The sequence below is a fragment of the Penicillium antarcticum genome (assembly GCF_028974205.1).
Source record: "Penicillium antarcticum strain IBT 31339 chromosome Unknown utg000006l_segment0_segment0, whole genome shotgun sequence".
Lineage (NCBI taxonomy): Eukaryota > Fungi > Ascomycota > Eurotiomycetes > Eurotiales > Aspergillaceae > Penicillium > Penicillium antarcticum.
Genome location: NW_026695304.1, coordinates 1,728,207 through 1,740,492, shown reverse-complemented (window position 1 = coordinate 1,740,492; position 12,286 = coordinate 1,728,207). Strand labels below are relative to the sequence as shown.

The 12,286-nt window shown below is 47.1% G+C and overlaps 2 protein-coding genes across 2 annotated transcripts; both read left to right on the top strand.

The window, feature by feature from the left end:
* Positions 1–2,030: 2,030 nt before the first annotated feature.
* N7508_006733 (homeobox domain-containing protein) lies at positions 2,031–4,184 on the top strand (the record flags this gene model as incomplete). Its single annotated transcript, XM_058464799.1, has 2 exons — positions 2,031–2,360; positions 2,412–4,184. 2 exons carry the CDS (start codon positions 2,031–2,033, stop codon positions 4,182–4,184), a joined length of 2,103 nt encoding a protein of 700 aa, XP_058318652.1.
* Positions 4,185–7,086: 2,902 nt separating this feature from the next.
* On the top strand, positions 7,087–8,351 carry N7508_006732 (phosphoglycerate mutase family protein; the record flags this gene model as incomplete). Its single annotated transcript, XM_058464798.1, has 3 exons — positions 7,087–7,230; positions 7,335–7,553; positions 7,611–8,351. 3 exons carry the CDS (start codon positions 7,087–7,089, stop codon positions 8,349–8,351), a joined length of 1,104 nt encoding a protein of 367 aa, XP_058318651.1.
* Positions 8,352–12,286: the final 3,935 nt, after the last annotated feature.

Genomic DNA, 12,286 nt, shown 5'->3' with positions numbered 1-12,286 from the left:
TGCACCCGAAGCTTGAATTGGAAGTGTGATTGTCGCCGTCACACACGGCATTTGACTCTGCGGAGACTTGCGAGCACGCTATTAGGGAGAACAAAGTTTGTGACGAGCTAAGGGCCACGTTTTGTCCTATGATCGACGTGGGCCCTCTCAAGGCTCCAAAGCGGACTTGAGTGTGTCTCCGGGGGAGGAGAGTGGGTGGTGGAGAGGATGGGTGTTCATCCTGGTCCTGGTCCTGGTCCTGGCCCTGGCCCTGACATCTCCACTGTCACTCCCGATTTGGATTGGCTGATCAGCCTTAGAGCGTTGGCTGTTCGGGCCCGATCATTGTCCGGAACAGAGAAGAAGGTCGATCATTAGGAGGGGTAGTTCCGCTGGAACGGGTCATTGTTGGATATCTACTCAACCTAACGTGCCGTAGGCGTTGGGCTCTATATCCTATCATCGTGGTAAGATCATTCGGGCACCCGACTCCATTGTTTTGACTTTGCTTGTTTTGAACGTTTTGCTGTCAATAGTTCTGAGGAGATGGCGATATATTCCATGGTAATGTCTCTACCGAGCCGTGTATACAAAGTACAGTATATACAGCTCTACGTGGTAAGTAGTAACAAAGGGGCACAGTCTATGCACAGTCATGTACGTCCGGGTTCCCGAAACCGGTGCAATGATCTCCTTTTAGTACAAGTTAAGGGGGCAAAGTTCAGACCCCTCGTGACTTGCTTGCATGGAGCCTCTAATTCCAAGACGTTTAGCGCTGGACAGGGGCCAACCAGGAAATGGGGAACCACAGACGGTACTGGAGAGCCCAAAATCCGGGCTGAAAAATAAATTAAAAAATCTCGGCAGATCCTTGAAGTGATCGACGGGATCTGTCGACTATTGATGTTTAGTGAGTCTTGGCTGACTGCCATGCGCCCTCACTAGCTTCGATTCGTGCTAGCGGAAGGGGGAAATGTTCACGGGGAAATAGATAGTAGTGTGCTTCAGAAATCAATAGTTACCTTAGGACATCATTGTGTAGTAGATCGGGTGACCCAGGGGACCGGAAGAAGAACATACCTGCATGTGTGGGAATAGCCACTTAGCCGAGCCCTCACATGAGTTATTCTAAGTAACAGTACAATATACTTGAGACGGCCATACAGTATCCAGTGTAATCATATATAAATACACTAATGCAGGAACTCGGAATACGGCTCTGCAGATATGACGCCAGTGTCTGATAGGTGAATCTGGAAATATCTGGTTCCGCGGGTTTGTTCCCGAGTCTCCGCAGTCAACCTTGGATCACTTCTTGTTTACTCTACTTTCATAGAACATCAAGTAGAATAGAATAGATACAAAGTGCCATTGATATACTTAGATGCCTATGGGTTTAATATAATCTAGTAGTGTATCGAGTTGCTGTCAATGTGACCTACCGCCACCCCCTACTCCGCTCATACGGGTCCGTTTGTTTCCCAATTGGGATGCCGGATCTGAGAATTCGGGTCTCTGTTCTATTTATTTTATTATATTTTATTATAATTCACTGATCCTATTAAATCAGTTGTCATTCTAGAACAGAGTATATGTACTCCGATTATTCTTATTATTCTTATTAGATCACTGCATCCTCCTGCTCTGTGCCACACAGACCTTTCTTACCACCCGTTACCGGACAATACCCGCTCATCGCCCAATTAAACCTCGGGATCAGACGTCACTGTACCGCCCCTTACCAGATCCCCCCCAGCTCTCGACATCTTCTTTTCTCCTCTCACACACTCTCTCGCCCTCTCTTTGCTTTTTCTTCCACACTCTCTTTTTGTTACCGACCCAAGTCTCTCCTTAACACCGGGTATCATCACAGTCTTTCCTTTCTTTTTCGTGTGATTCCCACTGCCACTCCTTTACCTGTACAGGGTTCTTTCTCCCATCGCATTCCCGCATTCCGATCTTCCACTTCATGATATAGACCTCTTCCCCGAAGCTGCCACTCTCTCGTGCGCCCTACACTTTCTTTCGATCTTTCTTACCTACCTCTCACCATGAGTTACATTCACCCCTCATGGAACTACCAGGGCCATCAAGGTATCCCGATGGACCAACATATGGCATATGACCCATCTATGGTGCCTCCCCCAATGATGCACCCTATCGACGGCTACATGTACTCTCACCCACCAATGGAGATGATGGACTACTATCACCAACCGATCATGGACTACGACGAATACACAGAAAACCTGTCGCGACCACGGTTGACCAAGGAACAAGTCGAGACTCTCGAGGCACAATTCCAGGCTCACCCCAAGCCAAGCAGCAACGTCAAGCGTCAACTGGCGGCTCAGACAAATTTGAGCCTGCCTCGCGTGGCAGTATGTAGTCAACACCCTGTGGGCTTTCATTGAAAACTAACGTCGTCGCAGAACTGGTTCCAAAATCGTCGCGCAAAAGCCAAGCAACAGAAACGCCAGGAGGAATTCGAGAAAATGACAAAGGCTAAGGCCGAGGCTGAGGAGGCTGCCCGTCGGAAATCAGAGACCTTGGAACAGCTGGCCGAGTCTCGCAAAGGATCTATCGCCCAAGAGGAAGACAAAGCTGCTACCCCCAAGCCCACGTCCTCATCGGGTCACGCCAAGACAGATTCCATATCCAGCCGCTCCAAGCACCACAAGACAAAGAGCGAGTCGGCGCGGGAAGCAACCTTTGCGTCCCTGCAGCGCGCGCTGAATGCCGCCTGTGCCGCCCGGGATCGCTTTGGTCGCCGGATTAACCCCCGGGGCAAGAACGAGCCTACCCCCGAGGAAGAGGCTGTGTCTCCTGGCTCAATGCCACCCCCCAAGTCTGCTTCTCCTCACAATGGTCTCCCAAACGTCAATTCTTCATTTTCCGGCTGGTCTGATATCAAGGAAGAGCCAGCATGGGAGTCAGGCGAGCATGATCAAAATGTCGGATACACCTCGGCAGAGCAGACCTCATATTCCGCTCCCCAACCATTGGCTGAGATGCCAGGGACTTCCCATGCCGTGCAACATAATGTGGACGCCTACTCAGGTCACCTGCCCCCTCATACAGAAGAGTGGTCCGAAGACAGGGATGGATCTGACCCTAACCTGGTCTACAGCAACATGCAGTACCCAATGTCCATGCAAGCCCCAGATATCGCAGTGACTCGCCGCGAGTCGTCTGATGCGCTGACCACTTCTCTGGAGGGCATCGGAATCTGCACTGGTCAGTCCGGAATGCCTGAGTCTGTCAATCGGGTTGAGGGATGGAAGGAGCCGGGCAAGGAATTGGATATCGCTGCTCGACGCAAGCGCCCTCGTCCTGCTGCTATTGGCACTTCCGGTACTCGTGGCCTCGCCAACTCGACTTCCATGTCCGCGCTTTCACCTAGTGCCCGCATCCCTAGTTCCGGTGCCGGCAACCCCATGAGACACTCCAAGTCCACTCAGAGTCTCAACTCGCGGTACGCCGGTGTGCGCAAGGCTTCTGCTGCCCAGCGATCCCCTCTTAATTTCACCTTTGCCGAGTCTGGCTCCCTCAAGAAGGCCGAGAAGATGCTTCGGCCCTCGGTCTCGACTACTACCCTGGCTCCCCCGACTCCCTTGACTCCGCAAGACCTCCAACACTTCATGCCCGCCTCTCCCACAGACAGCAATTACTGCATGTCAGCTCACTCCACCACTCAGTTCTTCCCTACCTCTCAACCAATGCAAGTGAACATTGCATCTCCTCCCACCACCCCACTGGACATCTATTCTCCCTTCCCTTACCAAAACGTGGCTCCACCGATGTCGGCCCCAGCCCACGTCTCCTCCTTCCCCGAATACGTGAACTGCGGCGAACCGGTTCCCATGACAGCCCGCAGCTGGGCCGATACCGCGTCCATCTCCTCGCCCGAGTTCCCAGCTGGTCTACAAGTTCCCCATTCGAGCACCGTCTCGCCAATGGGCTACGACGCGACCACCGACCACACCGGGCAGTTTGGCATGGAGCCAGTATCCGGTTCCCCGCCCTTGATCTACTCGATTGACGCCGACATGCCCACTTCGGGCGAACTCGCCGAGAAGCGGGCCGACTTTATGATGCACGAATACCCGGAGCATGATGGCCACTACAATGGTCATTTGCCGATGCAAAAGCCTAAGGCCTACACATTTGCCAACAACACGACGCCAAGTAACTACCCATCTTAGTACTTTGACCTCTGATGGATGTATGAGAAATGTGCGAACTGGTGTTTGGTCTGGGACGAGTTCACTACGCATAAAATCACCCCCTTGTTTATCCCACCTTCGTTTCCCACCCTCTACGGAGTAGCACTGTCACTTTACGTCTCCTATATACTATTCTCTTTTTCGTGTTTCTTTATGTTTTGGGGTGGTACCACCGGATTTTTTTTTTACATATTTGGAGCATTCCTTGCATGTTGTTTATTGGCCTGGGATTATACTTATTGTTTTTGGTTTGGTGTTTGATACTGTACGACCTTTTAATTCGCCGAGCTTTCCAGTTTCTGTGAGCTCGAGATTTCTTTTCTTCGTTCATTTTTTACTCTGAATTTTGCCCGGAATTGGTGGGCTCTGGATTTGGATTTGCATATGAAAGCACTTGGTTGTTTATTTCGCCTTTTGATACATACCGTCACATATATGTCACGTATCTATACTATCACTTACTCCAATCTCTTAAGTGTAAATGTAACGTCAAGACTCAAAAAGGGGCTACTTTACCATTTACCCGCCAAATCTCCGAGATCAAACGAAATGACGATCTTCCAGCACACGGCAAGTGAACTACCGCCATTGGTGGAGTCGTTATTGTACCGTGTAGACATGTGAAGGCATTGAGCAGTCAACAGTATAAATTAACACACTAAATCAAGTACTAACTAATAACTAAATGACGAGTTACGCAGCAACGCTAACCAGCCGGAAATGGACGCACGTGTTCTGCACCATAGGATAACGTGATAACGTATTGCCCGAGCGACCGAATTGACCGAGCGGCCCTACCAAAAATCAAAAAACCTTCAATTTTTAACCACGACTAATGCCACAAAATTGACTCAAATTTTGCTATTTAATACGTGTAGGGCATTTAACATAGGTATGACCTTTAATCCCACATCCAGAGCAGGTGACCTGCCGCCTAACCGTAGGCATAGACGGTAAAGCAGGTTCTGCAGGTGGTTCTTCAGGCAACTCTTGCAAAGATATATCTTCACTGATACCATCATCCTCAACAACTACATCATCCTGACCATCCTCCCGACTCCCGAAAATACCCCTCTGGCTAGTGAACTTATGTTTGATGGCTCGTTTTTTGATCTGTTTCTTATTTGAAGCCTCCAATTGGTCGCAGCGATTCTGAAGAAAAATATGATGATGGACCACTTTTATGGTCATTTCATAGGTCCTCTCAATCTCCCGTTTGGTTGGTGAAGAAAGGATGGACGAAGAGGATTCCAGACCTTTTTTGATCCGAGATTGCGATTTTGAGAACTTTGAGAGAGTCCAGAGAGTATTTGGATCACTATCACTGCCAGAAGATAGTGGTCGCTTAGGAAGAATATCAAGAGGAGGAAGTTCATCCAGGCATACATTAAGCTTTTCCAAGACTCTACTAGCATTGAATGGTGCTAATCCAGTAGCTAAAAAGCTATTCTGGATAGTAGAGGTCTTAAAAGCTCCCTTTCTTGCATCTGCAATCAATTCAAGGAAATCTTCCTTATCAATAGAATTGACTCCATTCCGCATCATGGTTGAAACCGCTCCTCCATAAAGCCTCTTCAAAACCGAAAAACAACCCACATCCAAAGGTTGTAAAAGATGCGAGGCATGAGAAGGCATACAGATAGCAATAATATCATTTTCTTCACAAATTCGATCGAATTCAGGAGTTAAATGACTCCCATGACCATCAAGGACTAAGAGGCAGTATTTTCCAACTCTTTTCCCAATATTTGGAATAAACTGAGATTTCAACCACCATAAACCAATTTCATTTGTAGTCCAGCCATTTTTGCTCACAGTCAATCGAGATCCAGGTTGATTTGAATCAAGGGGGATGCGTAGATGTTCAGGAAAAAGTTTCCCCTTGAAAACGAAGAGTGGAGGATGAACACTTCCATCAGCTCTAATGCACTCAATTGAAGTCACCCACTCGCGATTCCCAGCTTGTAAGAGGGTTCTTTTCCCATGGTACTCAGCTGAGGTAATAATCCTTTGTGTGGTACCAACTCCCATGGCAAAACCAGACTCATCAAAGTTGAAAATATCATCCGAAGTGATACCCCATTTTTCAATGGTATTTTGGACCAAATCAAACCATGGTTTGATAATTCGAGGGTCCTCTGAAAGAGCCCTTTGATAGTCGTATTTTCGAGATAATCGTGTGGACAAATTTGGATGTCGTTTGACAAAGTGAGATGCCCAATCTCTACCAACAGTAGAGGGGATTGCTTTTTGGGCATGACGGAGTAAATTGGCCATATCTCTCAACATAGGCAATGTAAGAGCAGCACCCCTCGTATCCATATCCAAGAGCCATTTTTCAATCGATTGCTCTTCAACCTCAGAGAAAATAAAGCGATTGTGTCGTTTTTCAGAAGCAGCTTCACGCCCCTTAAGGCGGGCCTTCAAAGTTGAGACTGGTAAATCAAAAGACCGCGCAGCAGCTGCAGCAGAGGGATATTTACCATCTTTTATAGCTTTTATAGCTAATAAAAGACGACCCTCCTGTTCTAATAATTTTCTCCTTCGATCAGACCGTTGGGGGGGCATTATCATTGTGGTAAACAAGAGATGTTAATTTTTGAGATGGCTTTTTGGTGGGGCCGCTCGGTCAATTCGGTCGCTCGGGCAATACGTTATCACGTTATCCGCACTGGGGAATACGCCACCAACATTCTCCATCTCCATCTCCATCTCCATCTATTCTTCATGTCAACGTCCACGTGGGATGGAACGGATGGAAAGTATAAAGAATGACCATTCCGCCGATCTGAACCATATTTATCATCTGCACTATCTACACCATTGAATTGCAACACTTGGACATCTCCGCGTACTCCATCTTCGGTCTTTGCTACTCCCGATGAAACTCTCCACTCTCGGTTCAGCCCTTGTGGGCCTGGCTGTTGTTAACGCCTCTGCTGTGTCGACAAGTGTTGAGTATACGGCTGTCACCGGGTATTTCCTTCAGGATGAGGATGCGACAGATGCTAGTACTTTTGATTATGTGAGTTGTTCCCCTAACAGATATCCATGAATATTATGTCACATTATATCATATCCTGGAAAGCACGTTATATGTGATGGTGTATTGACTAACACCATACTTAGACAGCAGAGAACTTCGGCTTGATCAATCGGACCTACCCCGCCGATTCAAAGCTCAAGAACTCTGCCTCCTTATCTCAATGGGAGCGCTTCCACCATCAGGTTCTTAAACTCAACCAGGAGGCTGGCAAGAATGTCGAGTATAAGGTTCTCTTCCTTGGGAGACACGGCGAGGGATGGCATAATGCTGCCGAGACATACTACGGGACACCAGCCTGGAATGTGAGTACATCCCCAACCAATATATCCATCCACGTTACTAAGATAAAAAAATAATAGTGCTACTGGGCCGAACTAGACGGCAACAGCACAGCAACCTGGGCAGACGCAGCCCTAACAGAAAACGGCATCTTACAAGCCCAAAAAGCACACGACTTCTGGGCCTCCCAAATCAAAACCCAAAACATCCACACTCCAGACGTATACTACGTCTCGCCCCTAACCCGCACCCTCCAAACAGCAAACTACACCTTCAACAACCTCGCCCTACCAAAAGACTCTACCCCCTTCAAGCCCACCATCAAAGAACTCTTCCGCGAAGGAATCAGCATCCACACCTGCGACCACCGCCGCAGCGCCAGCTACATCAAATCCCTCTTCCCAGCCTGGCGCCTGGAATCCGGATTCGCGGAGGAAGACCCATACTGGAATGGCGTCGAGGCTGAAACGAGCGATGCGCAAGATGTGCGCAGTACAACTGCGCTCAATGAGGTTTTCTTCGGGACTGGGGGGAAGGTCCAGCATGAGCAGGCGTTTATCTCGGTTACGTCGCATTCCGGTGAGATTTCCTCTATTTTGAGGGTTGTTGGTCACCGTACTTTTAAGTTGAATACCGGCGCTGTGATTCCTGTTCTTGTTAAGGCGGAGAAGAAGGGGAAGGGCGTTATTTCGGGGCCTACTAGTACTGTTGCTTGGGCTGTTAGTCCGCATTGCACTGAGCCGCCTGTTGAGTCTGTTACTGCTTGTGTTTGTCCTTCTAGTGCTGTTCCCGTTACTACGGCGCTTGCTACTGGGTTTTAGATTTGTGATTAGCTTGTTTGAGTATGTCTGAGTATTTTGTTGTTGGAGATGGTCGTAGATTGGGGTTGGTATACAAGGTCTTTGTTGCTCGTTTTGCTCAATTGATAGTACGATTCTCCTTGCTAAAAAGACTTTAAAGGCTGGTTCCTATACTAAAAAGATCGAGATGTATATAATGGGCTTTTAATTCCACATGGCGAGACTAAAAGCGATGGTAGTTGTCCCGGCACAGATAGAGGGATCCTAGGCTTAACGTGCGCTGCTGGGCAGCGAAAAATGTCCTAGATAAATAGCAGAGATATATGCCTTGACAACAGATCTATACTGTTATAGATTACACCGTCAAACTGATATCTTAAGCTAGTGGAATGCCTTTTACGTAGCTTTATACTCGATGGCCAAACAAACCATCAAAATACTACGGTATTAAGTCCTCAACCAAATCAACACACTCTCTACAATTCAATCACGATATACATTATCACAAATCTGTCGCTATCTATCCAGCTGTTCTAGCAAGATAACCCCCTAATCATCCTTCCCCACGCCACAGCCATCATCCAAAAATCAAACAAAAGGTAGACAGACTCCATATATAATATCTGAAAACAAAAAGAAGCGTCCCCGGGAAGGCTCGAACTTCCAACCTCCTGATTAACAGTCAGACGCGCTAACCAATTGCGCCACGGAGACTTGCTTGTGGCGAAATCAGCGGTTCTGTGCGCTATTAGTGGGGACACTTTCCGCTAGCACAATCGCTTTGTTGTCGGTCCATTGTATGGGACGAGGGTTGAGGGGAATTAAGAAAGTATAAAAAGATGAATAATTGTGTTCTTATTTATTAGATCGGGTTTATGTTGGACCTCCTTTGGCTGTTGTTATCTCTTCTTTGGGTCTTATGGTGATATGTAGGGGAGAAGGAGAGAGAGAGAGAAGAAGGGGAAGAGGAAGGATACTCTATTAATCTATCAAGGAAATAAGGCTTATATTGCACCATGAGACAATGAGTTCTGGCATTTAGGGTAAACATTGGAACAGACAGTTCTTTCTTATTTGAACCCAGAGTGTTCAGCTCCCTTCTACTAGTAGAACTCAGCTTCCTCCTATATCATACTTTCTCGGATTTCATCATTTCAACATCTCTATGCCCTGTCTACTGTGAGATATTTCTATAGCATATAACCTATTTTCGAGGCATTTTACCTCGTACCAGAATATGACTGGTCATCCTGAGGGCCTTGATCTTTCTCGGCCAGATGATCCTGTCCGCGTGCAGAGGACCTAATTGTGAGCCCACTCTGTTGCACTGACTGTTCGGTCCTTCGCACTTCACGCCGCCGCTTTACGAGAGGAATATGACAGCAAAATCAAAGACGCAACCAGCGCATTTGCCATTGAATTAATTGTGGCCATCAAAGATCTCGTAGATCGGTGAAGCAGTGGTGGTAGATCTGTTGCACTGCAAAGAGGCATTAAGACCCGAACGGCCCTGTTCGCTCGCGACAATGAATAAGGTGAAATATTTGACACTATGAACGACAGCCACGATGGCCTTGTGCCTTTCTGTGGAAAGTAAGCCCATCATTACTTGGCCCGTTGACTGAGTCGGCTATAAGTTCTACAGCAGCGGCCTAGCCGACGTCGTCATGGCCAACAAGCTAGCTCCAGCACCCTACAATATAGCGGCCTACAGAGAAACACCTACGCGAACACTGACTATGTCAAGCACGGCGTCTGATTTTTCAGCTCGTGGATGACACACGCATGACAAACTTCTTCAACCGGCAAAATGGCAGCACATCCACATATGATACCCAGAACGGAACCCAGTATTGTGCACTGCTCTTGAGCATGCCCAGGTCCTATGTTCCATCCTCTGGGTTCGACGGAGGACCCAGCTCTCAGACCTGAGGTTCAAGCCCACAAGTGTTCCACTTATGTTGTCATGGGTCGTGTTTGCGAATGGCATTACGGCAGTGACGGGGTCCTCGGGGACTGTTGCCATGTCAAAATGGAACTTCGGGATTTCATCAACCGCCACAACAGGTCTTTCTATTGCTTGGGCTGACTATCTAGAGGGATAGTCGAGATGACTCTATCTTGACTAGATCACGCTTATCTCAGCCGTTTCCACTCTATATACGTCTCTGGTATACTGTATGAAAGGACAAGATAAGCTATTGTGTTTAGCGACCACGCCCTGCTTGTTCCAACAGATCCTGGGTGAGGCGATCACACACACACTCCTCTAGGTTTGTGTGTACTCCAACCGGCCAGAAACAGCTCAATTCAACACCCTTTCCTCGGAGCGCTTCTAGGTTTATGACCAGGGGTGTGTTCACAATTTGCGAGCTCTCTTGTATGTAGAGAGTATCCTATACTCACCAATTCATTTGCTGATAGCCTCCTACGGCAAAGATTTCTGGCGAAGAATGCAAGACTGGGTCCTGGAGGCTTGTTTTGCCTGTCTTGCACGCAACTTGCCTCATGAACTACAGCGCTCTGGGCGCAAGTCTATGCGAGCGGTGTATTTAGCCGGGCCTCGACACTGTAACAGTATCTTAAATCTCAGGCTTCCCTCAATGCTCATGTGCAGATATAGTAGTCCATTGACCGCCTATGAACGTTGAATACTAGATAGACTAGCGTGGCGAAATGAAGAAGAGAAAATTTTCAACCCAAACCTGAATAGGAAGAGGGCCTTGATGTGTAACTAGACCTTATCGAGGCACAACACAATTTGCCTTATAGATCACCAAAATCCGCAGATCTTAACAAGCACGTCTCCGTGGCGCAATTGGTTAGCGCGTCTGACTGTTAATCAGGAGGTTGGAAGTTCGAGCCTTCCCGGGGACGCTTCTTTTTGTTTTCATTTATACATTCTCATTGAATCGATGAAGTTTTTTTTGCTCAAATTTGAGTAGGTTAGGCTCTGTGGGGTGGTAAATTCAAATCCATAACTTCGCGGCATTTTGTAGTGTTTGGGATGCCGATAGAAAAAAATTTATGAACTTCAATTGACATTACATAAATTTACAATCATAAGACGGTGGTACAGTATCTGTCGTAGGTGTTCCTGAGATTTGGTTTTCCTTGCATGAATTTTCACGTCGAAGCTACTCTCGCACTTGTAGTAAAGCTTTTAGTTGTACTGATCTTGCTCTTCGATTAGGGTATACATGGTTTAGTTGGGACGGAGACATCAAGATCTCATCAGGAAAGTACTGAATTGATTGCTTCTTTGATCTTTCCCTGTTCGATTTCATTGGAGAGCTACGTAGATAGGCGAGAAGGAATACCTGTAAGGTGCCACTAATGACCACCAGTACTACAATCTCGAGCCCAATTGATACTCGGGAATCAGTATCGATTCTTTAAGCTACCAATCTTGTAAATTGTCACCTTGTGTTCTTCGATGCTATGTTTGTTCTGTCGACTCGGATGCTCGTGTTCTAGGTAGGACCACGAGGGAATGACGGAATATTCACTATGTGTACATAACAACGAACCTAGGTTAAATGATCTATCGCATTTTCAATCTAGAGTTCAAGTTGTTTGACTTTTCTTCGTATACCTTTTGTCTGTCACTAGGTCGGTAAACCCAGGTCGTAGCTGGTGATCGGGCCTAACCAGGTTATATCTTTCATAATACCTAGGCACTCGGTACCGGCAGGTAATAGGTTAGACTCGCTTTGTCTTTCTTGGTGGCTTGCTTGTTTGATCTTATGTCAATCTCAGTTTGTTCTTTGGTCGGTTTTGTATAGTGGTCTGTCTGCTTTGGTTAGAGTATAGGGGTAATAAGTGTTAAGTATACTAACACTTTCGCATGTTAATACTATAATTGATCAACTGATAATCTTATAGGTATCTAGTAACATATAATAGCCCTTGGTTATGTACTTGTCTGTGATTTAACTCTAGTTGGTCGGCCTAGA